The sequence below is a fragment of the Pseudorasbora parva genome, chromosome 24 (genome assembly GCF_024679245.1).
Source record: "Pseudorasbora parva isolate DD20220531a chromosome 24, ASM2467924v1, whole genome shotgun sequence".
In the NCBI taxonomy this organism is placed as follows: Eukaryota; Metazoa; Chordata; class Actinopteri; order Cypriniformes; family Gobionidae; genus Pseudorasbora; species Pseudorasbora parva.
Window position 1 is genome coordinate 28,708,006 of NC_090195.1, and position 21,319 is coordinate 28,729,324.

Below are 21,319 nucleotides of genomic sequence, written 5' to 3' on the forward strand. Positions count from 1 at the left end.
TGCGTTTGCCAGATTTCAGTAATTTAAATTCCCCAAACAGAGCTTTTCTGTAAAAAGAACACCTATACTATCCGGTGTTTTACCTAAACATGTCCAATCTGGCAACCATATGCACACGAGCTCTCGCTCTCGTGCGCGTTTAGATGATCTGAAAACACCAATAAACAAGTAAGCTGCATTTCAGCAATCTCCATTTGAGATGTTCTGCTTAAAGTGTCATTCAGTCTACATTTTAGACTTGTCTTTTTTCGTCAATGATATTGCATGTTTATATAACGTTAGTCATAATGTAGGCAAAGGTTACGCAGTGACTGTGATGTACTCTGAAATACAAGCATGCAAAACATCATAGGCCTACTTCATTTCAGAAAAATATAAATATATAACTTAACTTATTTTATACGTAATGTCGTTTTAACTTATATGGTGGAAAAGGTGACGTTTGCTAGAAGGATCGAGTGAACTATCTGTAAGCAACGTATCTACGGTTGTATTTTGTAATACAAAATAATATTAACCTTTGTCATTAGACACAATATTTCGTTTTGTATGGTACTTGGAGTTTCCTATTGTTACTGTACTAGCATCTTGCGTCATCTAGACAATGCTTTGTCTCTAAGAAACGTTCAGTTTAATCAGAAATTATCTAAACAGTCAATAAGTGGATAAAATTGCTACTTACTGCTTTCAGGAATATAGTTGCCCCTTTTTTCAGTTTAAGATGCTGAGCGAATCTTGCTTGAAATGGGCCAAACAAACTAACGATTTTGAATTAAATTGTTGTGGTATCCGATTATAAACATCAACCATGACTGTTGACGTATGAAAAGTCGCTGCCGTTTTTGCTATCCTCGAGTGTCGTTTGTTTACCTGCAGTCTCAATGATTCGGCTCCGTCATATTTCTGCCTGACAATGAACATGTTTGGACAGATGCAAATGTTGGGGGCGTGCATATAAATGATCCCCAACGCTTGCGTCACGGTTGGCGTTATGTTGAGAATCACTGATTTTTCCATGGTGGTTTTCATGCACGAGATTTACATATGAAGGAGGAGGCAATGGTGTTTGAGACTCACAGTATGTGATGTCCATGTACTGAACTCTTATTTCACTATGGCAAGGTTAATTAAATGTTTCATTCTAGGACACCTTTAAGATTATTATTTTTATATTTTTTTTGCGATTAGTGCACTTAGTATAAATGCTGACAGCTTCTTATTACATTTAACACACCCTTTGCATATATGCAGATTAGATTACATATACCGCACATGCTACTGTCTCAGCTTGAGCAGACATGCAGTCTGTGGTCTGAGTAATAGTGGACTGGATTCACACTGACTGCGAGGAAGGTTCATTAATCCCTGCAGTGAGGCGCCGTTTAGGCTGTCGATATGTAGGGCACTCAGTTTTGATAGTGCCAGCATTTTAATTTACTCTGGAAGCATGCTCCGTCTGGGCACTGCCTGAAAGCGATCCATAAATGCTGGAGAAGTCTAAATGAAAGCGACAGAGTTAGGATTAGAAATTTTGTTCTGTTTCAGCTCGCACTGTCAAATGCTTACTATTGGCCGTTTGATTTCAGAAATCAGTTGACAGCTCACCTGTTGCCGCTTAATGGAATTCTCATTTTCTCTGCTTTAAATGAGACATACTTGAGCCAGCCACCAAAACGAAATATACATGCCGGAGTGTCAGAAGGGGAAAAAAAAGCAATTTTAGCTCTGTTGGATAATATAAATTCCTCAATATATAGTACCTTCTAGTTAGTTTGAAACTTACTCTGCACTTTTTTGGGTAGCACCATTTGTTCTTAAAGGAAGTGTATGTAAGATTGTGGCCAAAACTGGTACTGCAGTCACTTTCAAATGACTGTAGAGCGGTGTATCCCCTCTCCCCCTCCCCCTGACTCGAGGTTGTCAGATAGGCTGCAGGATCAGCAGGAGCGTTTGTAACTGCAGCTGTGTGCCGAAACACTACTGACTTTGTGATTGGTAGATCAGTGGAGGGTGGAGCTTCAGGCCAAAACACAACATGACAACATCAACATCAGTTGAGGGCTGCAACAACAACTTTTAAATTACAATATCCTGGCCGGACTACTGTTGTCAGCGATATAAGTATTTGAAATGAACATGATTTCTTAATTTCTAGTGACATATCAGGGTCATTTTATGATTGATTGAAATACATTTCTTACATACAGTTCCTTTAAGGTTGAATGTAGCTAGTATAGTTTGTAAACTCCCTGTAAAGTAATGCGTAGTCACATAATAATATTTACCCTCAATGATCCAATCTGCTTGTTAAGTCGTGACATGCCATACACTGGGAGTCCACTCTGTTTCAAGTGAGAATAATTTACTGTATAGTAAGTACATGTAAAATGTTCCCAACTCTCCTCCAGGAAAAAGATTGGAGACCACTGATGTAGTTTCTGTACCTCGAATCATGCAGCTTGTTGAGGAGAGATGTTCTACATTTCTTTTGATTTATTATTTATAACTTATGATTTTTCATCCAGTGGGGAAAATCCATATACATCACAGACTATCTAGGTACCAGCATATCAATGAAACTCGGAGGTGGAATCTTTTGAGCAACCACTCAGAACACCATGCACTAGCTTGGCAACAATTGAAGCACTTCATAGCAAACACCTCTCTAATTTTCTTTGGAAAGTATGTTTTTCATGCAAATATTGAGAAGTATTATCACAATGTGGGAGTTTGTTCGAGTGCACTGCTTTGGAACTCAAAAATGAATCAAGTTGTTAATGTCATTGTGAAACAGAGCAGGTTTATTCCAGGGCAAGGCATTAGTCTGAAGAGAAAAAAAGATGAATCAACCCCTGTGAACACATTTGAGTAGTCCGGGGAGAATGCATTTGTGCGCAATGGGTTAAGTTATGCAGTAGTCACAAATGGGTGGTTTCCACTGACCCATTTCTAGCAAAAGAATAGTTTAAAGAGATAAGTTTTCCAATGTTCTTTTTGATGTGTTTCAGAGCATCAGAGCGTCCGGACTCATCCTGCTAGAGGCCATCATGTTTGGAGCACTCCTCCTGTACTTCCCGGTAAGCTAATGACTGCAGTCATTTTTACTATGTACTTTGAGTGTTAAAATGCACGGCACTTTGGTGACTAATATTCTTAAACTTGTACTGCAATGTAATGTAGCCATTAGGAGGAGAATGCCTTTTTAATGACACTCATTTAAGCATTAAAGAAATGTTACGGGATCAATTTGAGCTAAGCTCTATGGACTTCTGAATGCTGTTAAATCTGATGATTTATGTATGATATGTGTAAACATATGAAAAGGGGATTTGATACATGGAGAAAAATCAATCCACAGGAAGCACATCAATATTACATATACAGTACACTGATGCCACAGATTAGAGTTTAGCTTGTTTTGATCCAGGAACGTTCTAAAATATAGCTAAAGTCAAAAGTTTGATATCATGATATTATAACACTAATTAGATGTTCTCATGGTGCCGAATAAGCACTGAAGCAATGTTGGATAAGATATTTCACTGATGGACAATCTGCTGCCCACATGTCGATAAAGTATTGATTTAGACAGATGTTGTCATGTGCTTTATTCAGCAGAGCTGTTTGGTAATTGCAGTTTAGTGGCATTCAAGGGAAGCTGTGAGCTTGTCTTAACAGGGAAGGATAAATGTAATTAAAGTGAACTGATTTAGAGACTTGTAAAGCAATTAGCACATGCAAGGTCCTGGAAAATAATAATCTTTATGATGCTGGAATGATGGTGGAAGACCATTTTAGCCATTTAATCGCTCAAACTGGTGTGTCACCGTTTTGAACAGAATCAGGCCAAAATGGAGTTTGTTTGTGTTCGAAACCGCCAAAGCTCTTTCCGTAAATGTTCACTCTGGCTGGTATACAACATCAAACTACCCTTGGTCCGTGGCGGGATGTCATTGGTAGGTGTGACTCTGACACTCCGCCTTCTCTGACCTGGAAATGTTCTCCGGCTAATTTCTTCTCTTCAGTCCGCAAGGTTCAGTAATCCACAATGTAACCATGAATACACTGGAAAGTTACGTTATAGTACAAACTGGAGTTGTAATTCTAATTGAAAGAGACAGTGACACTGTTTTTTCATGTTTAATGCTGTAAAGCTGATTGCTATTCAACAATCTATTGTAGAATGTATATAAATGTGATGTGAATTGCAGAACTGGGGCAAACATGTTCACAGCGCTATGATCAGATGGTTTCTTAACTGCTATTTTCTCACCGCTGTGTTGTGTTTATTTTGTTGTTTAAAGGAAAGCATGCAGCATATATTTACATATTCATCTAAACGGCACTCTCAGCTGTGTGGGCGGTGTCAGGATGTTAGCTAACAGTATATCGCTGGTCACGTATTTTACATAATATTACCCCTTAGCGAAGAACTTTGTTGTGAGTATATCAAGGCCTAATTTTCTGTGCATTTGTCCTATAGAAAACATTTTGAATAGAACAGTTTATGAATGACCTGAAGAAACATATTCTTCATTTTATTTATGCAATATATAATTTCTTTATGCGATATAGAATTTCTGCTGCACGATATTGAAATTTTTTTTTAGTTGCGATATTTTTTTCCCCCAACAATATATATTGCGATATTGAGAGCCATCAATCCAGGCTAAAGTCAATAATTACCATTCCATGATAATTTCAGTGATAAGCAAGCTTCATTACAAGTGACAAAAAGAAATGTTGGAAAGTATGTGCAAACATGAAACTAAGCCTCCAATAGGTGGCACGAGGTGACCGTCTTAATGAGTGAGTCACTGAGTCGTTCATTCAAACGATTCATTCAAACACTGACTCGTTCACGCTTGTTGCTATGAGTGAGACGTGTTACGGGTCTGCTGTGAACGATTTTCACTGCTGAAATAGAACAAAAACACTAAATATTGCATCTAAAATGTAAGTGACTAAGTGAATGTTAATTAGTTGTTTATGGAACTCTCATATGAAATCAGCGTCACAGTCGTGATGGTATTCAGGAAATCGCTCAAGTGTTGTAATTTCTCCTCGAGAGGCTGCATGAGCGTCAACGGCGCGACCTTATTATCGTCAGTGCATTATATATTATCCACTATCGATCGCCACTTACACTGAATTAATGCACATACATTCTTGCATTTTGGTGATTCGTTAATTATTTTATGTTTTAATCAGGCTGTCCGTCAGGCAAGTAAAATTCTCTTTCACTTGTCCCTTCAAAAAATCCATGTCCCGGACAAGCGTTATTGTCGAGCCCTGCTTTGTATTCGTCGTAAAGATCATCTTTGTGGTGCCGTTTTAAGTGATCAGACAAATTGGTGGTGTTTTCTTGTTTTGTGGCCACAAGACATCAATGCAAAGTACCTCTTTTTGTTCAACATCCTCCTTTATGTAGCCGAAATAGTCCCAAAAAGATGATTTCCTGGTACAATTTTTTTTTTTTTTTGGCGGCAGATCCTCTTCGTGGCGCATTTTAGCAGTAAATGTTTGGCCGTGAGCAGCGGCTCAGCGAACCAATCACTGTGCAGGCACGCGGAACTCCAGCAACAAACTCGTGTTTACTGTGTGCTACCATTCTCTTAATACACCATGAGCTACTACCCTTCACATCGCATGTTCCGGCGATGTGACTATCACACACGCGCACATCGCGATGACGATGTTAAAACAGAATATCGTTCAACCCTACTTTGGTGTGAAACGTGATTTAGATGTTCTTTAGGAAATTTTGTATTTGTCCCATGTACACTGCAAACTTTCTTTTTACAGACATCTGGCACAGACTGGAATTTGTTGTGTACATTTAAAGGGGTGGTTCCGTGTTTTTTTTCTAGGCTTGGTTGTGTTTATGGGGCACAGTATAACGTTTTATTCTTCTTCTTTTTTAAATGCTGTTTTTGTTTTTATATTTTACCTTTATTCCACACCGCTGTCTCCACTGTCCTTTGAACGGCTCATTTGCTTCCTGCTTCTATGAGGCCCATCCCTTGGAAAAACACAATGGTCTTAGATTGGTAAGATGGTCAAATGTAGTTTGATGTATTTTTATTGGCTGAAGTGCCAAGTACAGGTTGTCCAGAAACGCCACGCCCCTTACCATTACGGGCAGAAGTCGCATCTGTGGTGACTAGCAAGGGTTTATGATGTCACCAACCCGAGAAGAAGCTCTTTGTTGTCCAAACCGGACTTTATTGCCAACAAAAACATGACATAACTTTAAAAGACAATATCTCTGTTTGCGTTGAACTTTCAGCGCTGTAAATTTGCAGATACTGTTTATGCTCAAGCAGCAACATTACACACAAACTAAAGTTAAAAAAGTGAAATCGCATGCAACCACCCATGCAAGGCATAGGATCAGATTTTCTTGGCATCTGATTTGGGCTACTTGCAAATTGGCCATTATTGGACTATTTGTTTTGGATGCTGCAGCACAGAGGATACCTCATCATACCTCATCTGCACAGAGCGAACGCTGAAGCCTGCCACAATGGATGAGCCCCCGCCTGAGAATAGGGCGTTGCAAGATGTCTGACCACGTGTGTAAGCCAGACACGTTGTCTGCCTTGGGAGCACTTGTGAAGTTTATGGGTATGTATAGGAGCCCAGCCCACACTCCTGCCATTGAGGGTGAGCTGCCGCTGGAATTGACCAACTTAATGATTTGGAAGAGGAAGTTTACACTTCCCCGATGGATTCAGCCGATCTTAGTATTTCCTGCGTTCCCACTAGTTCCATCCAGCTCAAAGTCTCCAGTGTTCCCACATAGCCTCCCTCTTCTGCCTCCTCTTTCAGTATCAGTCTGTCAGCCTCATCTCCTCTGTCTTCCATTAGCCCCTGCGGCCTTGCGTCATTGAGCTCCTACCAGGTGAGTGGATCCCCGGCTCCACCTCCTGCCACTGTCCCATCATTCCTCCTCTGTCCGTCACACTGACTCCTCTGCCTGGGATCCTCCCTCCCTCGGCTCCACCTAGGATGATCCCTCAGTCCTCCAGCTTCACCTCGGTCAGACATCACCTCGTCTGCGCCATGGACTTATGTGCCGTCCGCTGAGCTCCATTTCTCCACCCCACTGCTCCTTCTGGCGCCAACATTCCTCCAGCTCCTCATTGGCCCTCAGTTGCTCTGGCTCCACCTCAGCCATCTGAGGTTCCTCCTTGGATGGTCGCCACTGCGGCTCTGTTTCAGCCTTCAAGACCAGCGGCGTCACCCAGTTCCTTCTGATCACTGTCTGTGCTCAGCGCTTTACCACCTTTGGCTCCGTTTCCATCATCCATTCCCATGGTATGGTTGAGGGCTTCTCCACCATGCATCCTCCCTCCCTCAACACACCATAGGCCTCGTTCCTGGCTGGACTTTGGGTTTCTGCCAGACTCCTCCTCTCCTGTCTCTGTCTCCTCCCACCCTTTTCGCCACCCTGGTCTCTTCACCTGACATCTCCCCTGGTTTACTGCCCTCTGCCTGCCCTGGTGTGGGATGTCTTTAGTTCTACCATTAGTGCAATAGTTTGTTAGATACTGATTTTATTCAACTGTTGTTTAATTTCTATCCAATTTACTTACCTTGTATTTAAGCCCTGAGTTTTCCCTAAATCTTTGTCCTATATCGTTTATGGTAGTGTGGTTGTGTTTTTCTTCCTGAAATTATCCTATGTGATAATTTTACATAGTACGCTAGCGATTCAAACACCTCCATGAGTCGGTGGGTGGGGCTACTGAAATACACATGCTTATTATTCTTTTGAGGCGGTGTTCCATCGTGCGATTACGTATAGATGCGCACACGATCGTTTTCTGGACATGGTGTATATAAAAGCTTTTCTTTGACTAACAAGGAAGTTTTCAGCTCTGAAACTTACAGGATATTCTTATATTACAATGAACTTTTATATATCAAAAGCTCAAGGGAAAGTTGATTTCTCAATTCATCACCCCTTTAAATTTTTGGACCTGTTGGCGATTCAAAATCTTTTTGTGTGAAATGTGTTCTGACTGATAATGACATCAGCGATGACCTACAGCCAACGAGAGAGCAAGACTCATGGCAGCGTGAAGTTCGAGGAGGAGTTATAGACCAGAATATCAGTATTTTAGATATATTAGAAATTCTATCAAACAGAAACAAAGCACAAATATTTACTTCAGAAAATTATTTATTTACATCAAACTTACCATCATATTTTTTCCTTGTCACTTCTCACGTTTGGTTGTGAAACATAGATTGCGCACCAGACAGAGTTGTCGACGAATATTCCTATTATAAAGTCATGCAGAGTGAAACAACCTGTCTCCGATCCAGTGTGCAGTGTGAACACAGCAGTGACTGAATGCTACCCCAGATATTCATGAAGTGTGAATAGAGCAGTGATCCGACTGAGTCTAAACTCAGCATAAGGGCTTATATACATATACAAGCCTAGGAGCAAACTAGATAATTCACGAGACACAGCTGGGAAAAATTAACTAATTAAGTCGGACAAAATAGTGGCTGGAAACTGAACAATGGAGCACCACAGGAACGAATCAAAATACAAACTGAGGCCCTGTCAACACGGAGAAGCGTTTAGCTGTATACGTATACATTTTGTACCGTATCAGCGTTTCGTCCACACGGATCCGGCGTTTTGGATGAATCAGATATTTTTTAAAACCGGGTCCCAGAATGTGAGTTTTCAGATATATCCCAGAGTGGATATATCTGAAAACGGCAATCTTACGTTTTCGTGTGTACAGCCCATCCGTATATTTTACAAAACGGTAATGTCATCACACTACGTCCAGCACGGTGAAAGAGTTAAAGGATACAACTACAGGCACTGGGCATGCGCACATCAATATTGCGTCATTTAATTACCGTATTTGCATTATTGTAAGGGTATAGGTTTAGGGTAGGTGTAGCCGTTTAAAAAAAAAAAAAAAAAAAAAAAAACATCTGTTAAGTAGCGAATATATTTATTGTTATTTTATCGTGAGATTTTGCCTCACCTCCTACCACTGCTGAATCCCTTCTGTCCACAACTCTTCTTCTCTGTTTTTAGTGTATTTGTGAGGCAGAATTACAGCGCCAAACAATGGCCTGGCATGTATACTACATCGTTTTGAGTCGTTTTCATTGCTCTCGTGTGTACGCAGATATTTCTTGAAACGAGGAGAAAAAAAAGATTGGATTGGGAATGCTCTGGCTTCATGTGGACGGGGCCTGAGAGTCCAAACACAAACAGAACGGACACTGTGAGTGTCATCCACATAACCTAGTGATAATTACACGTACCATGAAGTTATCAGCTCTTAAAAAGAAATTATATTAATATTGTGGTTTCATTTTTTTAATTGACTGACAGCCCTAGTGAATATAAACAGACAGGATGAAAAAAAATTGTCTAGGTGTCAAAATATTGTATCTGTGCATTAGGCCTTGCAGTGTTCATGCACCCTATGAGAATGTGTCTGTTCTTTTAGAACTGCAGTTTTCTCTGTGATTCAGTTTGTGGTTTAATCTGAAGCTCAGAGACAGATAGATCTGCCTGCTTACGGCCCACCGTGTAGCTCATCTGAAGCAGATAGAAGCTCCGCCTGTCTGCTCTGCTGCGATTGCTCCCAATCTAAATATAGACTGGAAAATATTATCCACTCCTTCTCCCCCTCTTCTACTTTAAATAATTCCAGTGTTATCAAGAAGCAGAGATGTATCTCATCTTGTTCCCCTGGCATTCTGCTTTGTTGAGTAATGCAATTTTTTCAGCTCACACCCCTCTCCTACTGCTGAGCGTGTCACATGCAATAACTTCACTTGGCGGCGTCTGGAATAAGGCGGGGGATGTGGAGCGAGAGAGAGAGAAGAAACCGAATTACATGCACGCGCACACACACACACACATGCGCGCTCTTCTGGTTGCTTGTTCATCCCTGTCCACACAGAAGTCACAGGGCACCTGTGTCAGTGAATTTATGAGGCATACACAGATTCTCTTTCTACTATATATCTGACGCTTGTCATTTTCAGTGTTGGGGTACAAGTAACGCGAGTTAGGTAATCTGATTATTTTCTTCAAATAATGAGTAAAGTAATGCATTATTTTCAAATTCACTACAGAAAAAAATTTACTTTTTCAAAGAAGTAAGCAGGGTCCCCACGGTTCTTGAAAGTACTTGAAAGCCCGTGAATTTCAGACACATGGATTCAAGGACTGGAAAGTACTTGAAAACAAACATAGGTCCTGGAAAGTGCTTGAATTAAGCATGAACTACATTTTGTTAGGGTTGGTGCTATTATAAAAATGGAACTTTATGTGCTGCCAAAGTCAGAACAAAACAGCGCTACTGATTTGGTAGGAAGTGGAAAAGACCTGAAAAAATGCTGCATGAGTGGATGGATCGTGATTATGTGCAGGCAGCTCTGCATAATTAGCACATGACGTGGAGCTTTTTACCTTGCTTAGTGTGAGGGACGTGAAAAATACAGTGATGCTTGGCTCAGTGTTGAGCTACATAAAAAATGGTTTATCAAAGTTACAAGAAAAAATATGCAATAAAGTAGTGTTTATAATATAAGTGCAGTGCTCCTTTGTTTACAGAGGTTCTGGGGAAACCCATCTGCCTCAAGGTTGTGTGTGTTGTGGCTTCACAAATGCTTTGCTGCATACCTCGGTTGTAACAAGTGGTTATTTCAGTCAAAGTTGCTCTTCTATCAGCTTGAATCAGTCGGCCCATTCTCCTCTGACCTCTAGCATCAACCAGGTATTTTCGCCCACAGAACTGCCACATACTGGATGTTTTTCCCTTTTCACACCATTCTTTGTAAGCCCTAGAAATGGTTGTGTGTGAAAATCCCGGTAACTGAGCAGATTGTGAAATACTCAGACCGGCCCGTCTGGCGGCAACCATGCCACACTCAAAATAGCTTAAATCACCTTTCTTACCTATTCTGACATTCAGTTTGGAGTTCAGGAGATTGTCTTGACCAGGACCACATCCCTAAATGCATTGTAGCAACTGCCATGGGATTGGTTGACTCAATATTTGCATTAATAGGAAATTGAACAGGTGTTCCTAATAATCCTTTAGGTGAGTGTAAATATAATGAAGACAATTTTTTTATTTATTATTACTTTTTATTTGGACTGATGTGCACTGATTAATTGTGTAAAATATAGCTAGAAACAGGTATAAAGGGAAAAAAGAAAAAACTTTCACAATTCATTTTGTGTCCTTGTTACAGTGTGTAATTACACAAATAATTACTGAGTAATATTAATAAACAATAGGATTAGAGGTTGACTTGTGGTTAGATTTTTGTAATTATGCATAATTTACTGTTATTGCTGTAGCACTTTACTTTACAAGAGTACATGTGTACTTACAGAAGAAAGTACTGACTAATATAAGGGTACCACAGACAATTAATATGTGTTGAAGGGGACATATGCCCCTTTTCACAAGATGATCATTATATCTTTGTGAGTACAGTCTATAGAAAAAAAACTAACCGGATTGGTGCTTGCAACGCGGAGTTATTACAGTTAATGCCCAGATTTTCATACACACAACGCTCTTCCCCACTGGAATATTTTTCCTGCTACAACGGAGTTCCAACTGGACTTTAGCGCGAGACACAGCTAGACGGCTAAAACAGGTGAATTTAAACAATGGCTAAGTGGCTAAATGCATCTCGTTGTCAAGTAAGGGTCCTGTTCATGTTGAACAGACATTTTAATTGCATTTTGTGACTGTTAAGAGGCATTTTGTGTCTTTGTCTGTTACGTTTATGCCCCCAAAGCTGCCGTTTTAGTTGAGGGGGGGCTCTGGGCATTAACTGTAAAAACTCTGCGTTGCAAGCACCAATCCGGTTAGTTTTTTTTTTCTTTTCTATGGACTGTACTCACAATGATATAACGATCAAGATAAACTTAAAAATTCGCTGGAGTTATCCTTTAAGGAGTCAACTCATCGACTGTAATGTAGCGTCATATTAATCTATAAATTGTTGTGTGGTTGCTTGTGTGTGAACATAAAAAGTATGTCACTCAACTATACAGTGAATAATAATTGTCCATTTATGAAGACAGTGAGAGTGAACTAACATGTTTAGTCTCTGTGAATATTAGGGATGGGACGATACACTTAAACTCACGATACGATGCACCTCGATATGCCAGGGTTACGATACGATACGTCACGATACAATATCAAATTTTATGTTTATTTTTTTCAAATCTGTGATTTTTTTTACCACCAAAGTAATGTACTTAAACGAACGGTAGGATTTTTCTCTTTTTTTGCATTTTGGTTTTGGTTGCATTTCTATGTTGTTTTAAAAAAAAGAAGAATTTTTAGAAGTCCGCGACCACATCTTAAACAGGGGTGCCAATAATTGTGGAGGGCACTGTAGGGCTGTCAATCGATTAAAATATTGAATCGCGATTAACTGTATGATTGTCATGAGTTAACTCGATATTAAATTGCACCTTTTTAGCAATTGTAAATGTATCTTAAATTAAGTTTAAATTAAGTTTTTAATACTCTAATCAACATAGGTATGGACAAATATGCATGCTTTATGCAAATGTACATTTATTATTAGTGAAACCATATTCAATAATAATCAATACAGTATGAAGACTAGACATATCAAAGGTCATAGATATGTTTATCTAAGAAATTGTTCTCTTAAGCCTAAACTTAAAAATAATGAGTAAGTAACTGTTAGTGATTTCTCTCATTTTAACAATATAAAGGGAGTTTTTACACTGGCAGTTTAATTCAGAACAGGGCAAAGATCGTATGAAAAATTGTTAATGTGTACCAGTGAGCGAACCAGAACCACACCATACCTGGAGGAGGTCCATATTACACGAGTAGGAATATAGTGCGGCCCCTTTAAGAGATCCGCATTTCCTGTTGAACTGCCGGTATTTTGCGCGTGCGCGCCGAACTGGGCCGCGATTCACGTGGACAGTGTGAAGAACACGGACTCGGGAGCGCGCTTGTTCAGGAAAGTAACCTGTGCATTCGTTTTAGCCGATTGTAATGTATTTAGTTCAATAAAACATGTGTACTGTAAGCGGGGTGATGGTGTTAATGATTTACCTCAGACATGAACGAGAGTGAGCTGCAGTGCATCGCGCTCAGACGCCAGAGAATGTGCTCAGTGAAAAAATGCCCTTTTCTTTCTGGAGTCTAATAAAAGTTAAACAGAAAATATGGTAGTTTATGTAGGCAATAACTGCATTTTTGGTTTAGAATATTAATGCTAATGTCAACTCTTTTCTTTCCCTATTAATGTTTGCTGCTGCACCCCAACCTCATTCTACGCAAATCATGCAGCAGTGCCATCTATCTTTATTTCGCGATACATTTTTTTCGACCTCGATGCGTTTAGTCACGTTTTGTATCGCGATATTTTGTCAAACGATATTTCGTCCCATCCCTAGTGAATATTAACTTTAGCCGTATTTGCCGTACAACCTTCTAGAAAGCTCATTCAGAGAGTAGATTTGCAAACATTCATAAAATATGAAGTGCCATCCTTACTTGTTCTGGATATGAAGTTAGAGCAGGAAGTGTTGACTAGGGATGTCAATTTACACAAATTCCCATGATCGATCGTTGTTTTTAAAAACGTTAAAAACGAAAATTATTGATAAATTAATCGATAGTCTTAATACTGCATATGCGTCTTTTGCTCAATATTTTGTTAAAGCACATTTGGAACCAATTACAGCCTCAAGTCTTTTTGAGTATGATGCTACAAGTTTCATCCCTTTCTTATTTGCAGGACCTCTCATGATTCATTAGGTTGGATGGGGAGCGTCGGTGCACAGTCATTTTGAGATCTCACCAGAGATGTTCAATCGGGTTCAAGTCTTGGCTCTGGCTGGGCTACTCAAGGACATTCACAGAGTTGTCCCATAGCCACTCCTCTGTTATTTTGGCTGTGTGCTTAGGGTCGTTGTCCAGTTGGAAGATAAACTTTTGCCCCAGTCTGAGGTCCAGAGGGCTCTGGAGCAGGTTTTCATCAAGGATTTCTCTGTGCATTTCTGCATTCATCTTTGCCTCAATCCTGACTAGTCTCACAGTTCCTGCTGCTGAAAAACATCCTCACAGCATGATGCTGCCACCACCATGCTTAACTGTAGAGATGGTATTGGCCAGGTGATGAGTGGTGACTGGTTTCCTCCAGACATGACGCTTGCCATTCACGCCAATGAGTTCAATCTTTGTTTCATCAGTCCAGAGAATTGGGACCTTATTAAGAAAGGTGTGTGCCTCAGAGTCCTGCACGGGTCCATTTTTCTGGTGCCCGTACCCGCAAGGTTCAGCACCAGATCCGACCCGTGACCCGTGAAAATATCAAAATTAAATCCGCACCCACCCAGACCTGTTAATATCTGTCCCGTTACCCGACCCATTCCCGCAATAAATCACACACGCTAAAATCATTCTAATTAAAATGCTTTATTGTTATCTTGCACCTCTCAATATCACAACAGCATCATGAATGGGCTAATGAAACTGTGCCTTCAAAGACTCGTTGTCAACAATTTTATAACAATTTTGCGTGTAATGGTAATTTGGACTTATAAATTGTAAGTATGTTCGGGGGGAAGAAGGAGGCGGGAACCGGCGAACATTTAAAAGACCTTAACAAAGCAAAAGTAACGCGGGCAGCCCCTCACAGACATCTCCCACGCACACACATAATTGTCACGGAACGGGGAATAACAGACGGCAGGAAGAGAAGCAGGATCCAAAAACAGGGGAAATTGAATAACCAAAACAATCAAAAATCAGGAACAAAATAACACTGAGCAAACGAAAAGAAAACACGGGGAACAGAGAACTGAAGAATACCTGCATAACAGCAAACAATGACTGAGAGAGAACAACTGAATCACAGAGGTATAAATACATACCAGGGAACAAGGCTAACAAGATAACAAGGGGAGTGGTAAATGGGAAACACCTGGGAAAACTAATCAACATAAAAAAATACAAAAAGAACTACAAACTCCACAGGAAACAGGACACAGAACAATACACAGATACCTACAACATAAAAGTCCCACAGAGTCCCAGACACTGAACAGATGTGAAATTACCCCCCCTCAAAGGAGTGGCTTCCAGACACTCCAGAACCAGTCACGGAGGGAGGTGAAGCAGCGGCGGAACAGGGGGAGGGATGGAGGGTAAGGAGCGAACATTGGAAGCGGGATGGGACCTGGGGCGGATCGGGCGGGACAGGAGGGACAGGCCAGGGCATCCGAAACAGTTCAGTAGGCCAGGGCGGCACAGGCTGGTCATAGGTCTGTGCATACAGCAGGCCGCTGGGCTGGGACACAGACTGGTAGTTGACTTGTGCCCTCTCCGGACTCTGTGCTGGGGCCGGAGCCCTCTCCGGACTCTGTGCTGGGGCCGGAGCCCTCTCCGGACTCTGTGCTGGGGCCGGAGCCCTCTCAGGACTCTGTGCTGGGGCCGGAGCCCTCTCAGGACTCTCTGCTGGGGCCGGAGCCCTCTCAGGACTCTCTGCTGGGGCCGGAGCCCTCTCCGGACTCTCTGCTGGGGCCGGAGCCCTCTCCGGGCTCTGTACTGGGGCCGGCCATGGCAAGGGAATGCACTTGGGTAACTCAGGACACTCCTTCAAGACTGCCATGGGCCTCTCAGAACAAAGCCCCAAGTCTCCAGAGGAGGCCCTGTGTTTCTCCCAAGCACGTAGGACCACTGCCACAAAGAACCCCATTACAGCCCTCCTGGCTGTGTCAGGACTCGGGATCTCCAGACTCGGGACCACCGGAACACGATCCACTGGCACAGAGACCACCGGAACTGGGACCACCGGCACAGGGTCCGCCCGACCACGATCCACCGGAACTGGGACCACCGGAACTGGGACCACCAGAACTGGGACCACCAGAACTTGGACCACAGGCACAGGGACCACCAGCACAGGGACCCCTGGACTCAGGACCACTGGACTTGGGACCTCCTCCACCAAGACCCTGGCCATCGGGATCTCCGACTTGGTGAATCCCGCCATCCAGTCCCATAGCTTCAGAGCATGAGCCGCGTAGCTTTCCAAAGACCCATCAGCCATCTGAGTCAGACGAGCCAACCTGATGAACTCGAACACAAAGTCCTTGGTGCTGAGCTCTCCTTGCTGGAGCCGCACTAATCTCCCCGCTGGATCCATAAGTGGGTCGGTCATTCTGTCATGGAACGGGGAATAACAGACGGCAGGCAGAGAAGCAGGATCCAAATGCAGGGGAAATTTAATAACCAAAACAATCAAAAATCAGGAACAAAATAACACTGAGCAAACGAAAAGAAAACACGGGGAACAGAGAACTGAGGAATACCTGCATAACAGCAAACAATGACTGAGAGAGAACAACTGAATCACAGAGGTATAAATACACACCAGGGAACAAGGCTAACAAGATAACAAGGGGAGTGGTAAATAGGAAACACCTGGGAAAACTAATCAACATAAAAAAACTACAAGAACTACAAACTCCACTGGAAACAGGACACAGAACATTACACAGATACCTTCAACATAAAAGTCCCACAGAGTGCCAGACACTGAACAGATGTGACAATAATAAAACGTAAACACAACTCAACGTCAAATCCGCAGGTCTGGTGATCTCTTGTCCTTCTATTCCTCTGAGCTCCCTCATGAAAGGACCCGAGACCGGTGTGGCTCGCAGGTGATGCTCATTCACAGTCAAGCCCCGGTCTCGCTCGCTCTCTCGCTCGTCCACCTCTCCACAGAATATTGCACATATTTTTCATCCGCGCTACTACCCGCCCACACTTTAATTATCCGCCCGCATCCCCGCCCGTGAATTTTATAAATGTTACAATCCACCCGTTTTTAGCCTCTTTTTACCTGACCTGTTGCAGGACTCTAGTGTGCCTTTCCAAACCATGTCAAATCAACTGAATTTACCACAGGTGGACTCTAATCAAGTTGTTAAAACATCTCACAGATGATCAGTGGAAAGCGGAAGCACATTAGCTAAATTTTGAGTGTCATGGCAAAGGCAGTGAAAACGTATGTACATGTGATTTTTTGGCGTTTTTTTTTTTTTTAAATCAATTTGCAAAGATTTCAAACAAACTTATTCCACATTGTTATTATGAGTTATTGTTTGTAGAATTGAGGGGGGAAATAATTAATTGAATCAATTTTGGAATAATGCTGTAGCATAATAAAATGTGGAAATAGTGAAGAGCTATGAATACTTTCCTGATGCACTGTACTTGCTGTTGTGAAATCCTGGGGGGACCAAATGCAGATACATTTCAAGCATCTTTCTTATTAAACTACATAGGGAAGTGATTTCTTCATTCATCTTACACACTTTCTCTCCATGATAAGGATTTCCACCCTCCATCAATCTGTGTCTGAACCTAAATTCCTTATACAATCTTCATTATAGGCCTGCTTTCTGTTCCATCGGCAGTATTCCCCTTTTTCCTCTGCCCTCTCTCTTCTTTCACCTCCATGCCCAAATGGTCTGCTGCCACACTGACCCTGGAGCCCGGCCCATCGGGAGGCTAATGAAAAACACACTGCTGTGTTCTTGTGCGTTTTGACTGGCACAGGATGGGGTGTGGCCTTACGCTTGCAGTCCAAGTCACTGCCTTTTTCATGGATTAAGGGGATCAGAGAACGCCTGCCGTTCTCCACTCTGTGTGCCTGGCTTCAGCCAACCTTCTGCCTTATGTTACCAAGGACCACAATGGCTTTTCATGTATTGCCATTCAAAAAAAGGAAATTTTAAGACAAGGGCATGATTTTATAATGTTCTGGTTGTTTAAATCTTTAAAAGTCATGATGTAACAGAAGTAGCAAAATTAGTTTTCTTCCATATTTTGACGTACATCCTAGTGAATCGGATTATCATAAAAATATTTTTAAAAAGTACAATGAGGATTTGGTTCAATCCATCGGTTGTTGATTGGATGGTGAGGCAGTCTATTGTAAAAAAAAAAAAAAAAAGGCAGGGTTTTCAGTGCATGATATGATTAGAGAAGTCCAGCATATGTCATCAGAAAGAAGTCTATTGTTTCACCAAAAGATCGAGTTTGATTCAAGGTTACATGCTCACACTTAAAAAAAAGAAAAAGAGAAAAAAAGATACTAATGCTGGGATGAATTGTTGCATAAATCAAATGCCTTATGCTGATGCTCAAAAGTCTGTTTTCTTATACACACCTGTACACTAAAACCAAAAACATGTCTCTTGCTGTATTTTTCATAGTTTTACTCTCTCCCGCACAAAGAACAGGTCACATCCCTATTAACCTAATGTTAGCAGATATATCTCGGTAGATTTGGGAATGACGGGGAAGGGAACAATGCACGGTTCTGATAGGGAGAGAGCCCTTGACTCCATGGAGGCTAAACTAGATGTAATTTACACGCCGCAAGACTCGAGGGGCACAGCACTAACCATTATCTCCCATTCTTGTCCCCGCATGTGGGGAAGAGGAACCAACTCCCCACACATCTAAACCAGACATGTTCACACAGACATAGACATTCTTACAGATTACAAGCCAAATGGGATGAGAGCAGAGCAAAAAAAAAGACAGAGTTGTGAAAGAATGAAAATAGATGACAATTTCATCCCAAAGCAGCCTGTTCACATTATCACCAATCAGATTAATGTTATCTAGGACTAAAAAAAGACCAGCACCTCTCACCTCTCAGTAAAGCTGTTGTTATTTCTGTAAAATTGCTTTCTACTTGACCCATGACAATCTTTTAGTATCTTGCTAAAGTATCTAGCCTGTTTGTAAACTTTTCCATGAATTCTAAATGTACCTTATTTACTTTCATAATACAAGACTCCTGATCTTATTTTGAAAGATACAATTTAATCATTAACTTGCTTTGCTTCTGAAACAGTTTCACCTTTTGATTGACTTTCATTGCAGAAAGAAATGCATCTGTGATTCTCTCTCCATTCAACTCTGCCTAGAAGCTTCATTGGATACCTATGGTGCATTTCAGCGGTTCTCACATAGGCACAGATAAGTGCAAGAGAGTCCCTCTATGTGGTTCAACAAGCAAATAGAAAGATCATTTTCCAAAAGAGAATATTCCCTAACAATAGATTTACTCAATTAAAGAGACTTTTCCTCTAAAACACAAACACTGACAAAGAACGTCTACTTAAAGATCCCTTTGTCCAGTCAATACCTGACTCCATCAGACAGTCACAATCGCTGCTGCAGTTTGGGCCATGCCCATGCTGGAGCAGCTTTTGTGGATGTACATGCACTCATTGCAAGAGAGTGGGCATGGGAACATTATGGTCGTGACTTTTCTCCTTTTCCAAGCAGAATTCACCTCTGTTGCTTCCTGTACTGGTCCTTCTGCTGCTATGCACAAGGCACCGGCAGGAAGAGCTGAGGGCAGTATGAGGGTACCAGTGGAAACATTTTCACTGGGTGAGTCCCCATGGACCTTCAATTCCTCAGCATGCCCGTCTCTCCTGGTCAAGTTCATGGATGAGTTAGGTGGTTCCCCTGTGGGTGAACCTATTTTCCTACTCGGCACTCAAGATGAGAATGACTTGTCAATCACAGCAGCGGAGGGTGAGTATTTGCCTTTTGGCACGTAAGACTCACCTGGGCTCCACCAAAAGGTTACGCAGAATGAGTCTGGCACTGAGATTGCTGCTGTGCTTGCCCAGGCTACTGCACACATCAAGCTTGAGTGGGTTGCTCCTGCCCAAGCCTTTGTAGTTAGATTATTGGTTTCTGGGCCCTTATTACCCTCCATGGTGGGTCAGTCAGGGATTACTCCAACGTTCCCAGGTGAGTGTTGTGTTCCCAGCAGACGATTATGGTGCTCCGGTACCCGTAAGACGCAGCCACCTGGTTGAACCGTCCGAGACTCTCGTCCAAAGTATCTTCGCATCATCCCTGAAAGCAAGAGCTTTCTGCTCTGATGGACAGGCTACCTCCGCATGGCCATGCATAAGGATAGTCCCGACCCAGCGTCTATGCATCTATGCGTCTATAAAACTGCGCTTTGTCATTGATTTCACCCTAGGTCACAGTGCAGGCATTTGGTGGGGCGATGTCCTTTTTCATCGTTTAGGAGTGCTACCAATGGCTCAACCTTGTGCGCAGGAAGGATACTGAGAAAGGTGCTTTCTCATTACCCCATGTTCCAAGGGGGCCTATTCGGTGACACCATGGAGGACTTTTGCCCAGCAGCGGCTTCTTAGAGACTTTATAGACAACAAAGTGGCTATTTGATTGCTGATCAATTAAAAACTGAATGTGTCTGTTCAATATAATGTGATTTAGCCACTAAAGGAAGTGTTACAGCACAAACGCTGCAGGAGTCAGATTACATTCACCGTAATGAATGAGCTGAATGTGCTCTCGTGATGAGAGCTCAGGTAATCACGGCCTTGGCAAACATTCACAGCACGTGTTCAGTCTGGTGCGTTTTCAGTTCATGCCTTTGGAAGCTTTACTTTCATAGGAATTAATTTGAGAAGTTGAATCACAATCATTTGAATATACTCCCTGGTTTCTACTGATACAAAGCCATATGTTAATCGCTGAAGTAACCCTTTAAGGACCTAACAGCCCGGACCAAACATCCTGTGGCATCTTTATTTTCATGACAAAACTTTGTATGGATCATGAGAAATACAAACACGTTCCAAAAACATTCCAAAAAAGTTGGGACACTGTACAAATTGTGAATAAAAACAGAATGCATTCATTTGGAAGTTTCAAATTTCTATGTTTCATTCAGAATACAACATAGATGACATATTACATTTTAAAACTGAGAAAATGTATCAGTTTAAGGGGAACATAAGTTGATTTTAAATTTCATGGCGTCAACACATCTCAGAAAAGAAGGCCATGTTTACATCATGTGTGGCATCTCTTCTTTTTATAACAGTCTGCAAATGTCTGAGGACTGAGGAAACAAGTTGCTCAAGTTTAGGAATTGGAATGTTGTCCCATTATTGTCTAATACAGGCTTCAAGTTGCTCAACTGTTTTAGGTCTTCTTTGTTGTATCTTCATCTTTATGATGTGCCAAATGTTTCTTTGAGTGAAAGATCTGGACTGCAGGCTGGCCATTTCAGTACCCGGATCCTTCTTCTACGCAGCCATGATGTTGTAATTAATGCAGTCTTTGATCTGGCATTGACATGTTGGAAAATGCAAGGTCTTCCCTGAAAGAGACGATGTCTACATGGGATCATATGTTGTTCTAGAACTTGGATATAAATTTTAGCA

General features: G+C 41.6%; 1 protein-coding gene across 2 annotated transcripts in view; it reads left to right on the top strand.

Moving 5' to 3' along the window:
• The window catches only part of gpr158a (G protein-coupled receptor 158a), a 191,960-nt gene that overhangs the window by 94,325 nt on the left and 76,316 nt on the right, over positions 1 to 21,319 (top strand). For both annotated transcript variants that reach the window (XM_067434785.1, XM_067434786.1), the window contains exon 5: positions 3,009 to 3,077. In XM_067434785.1, coding sequence (XP_067290886.1) covers positions 3,009 to 3,077 — 69 coding nt within the window. The remainder of the gene's footprint in view (positions 1 to 3,008; positions 3,078 to 21,319) is intronic.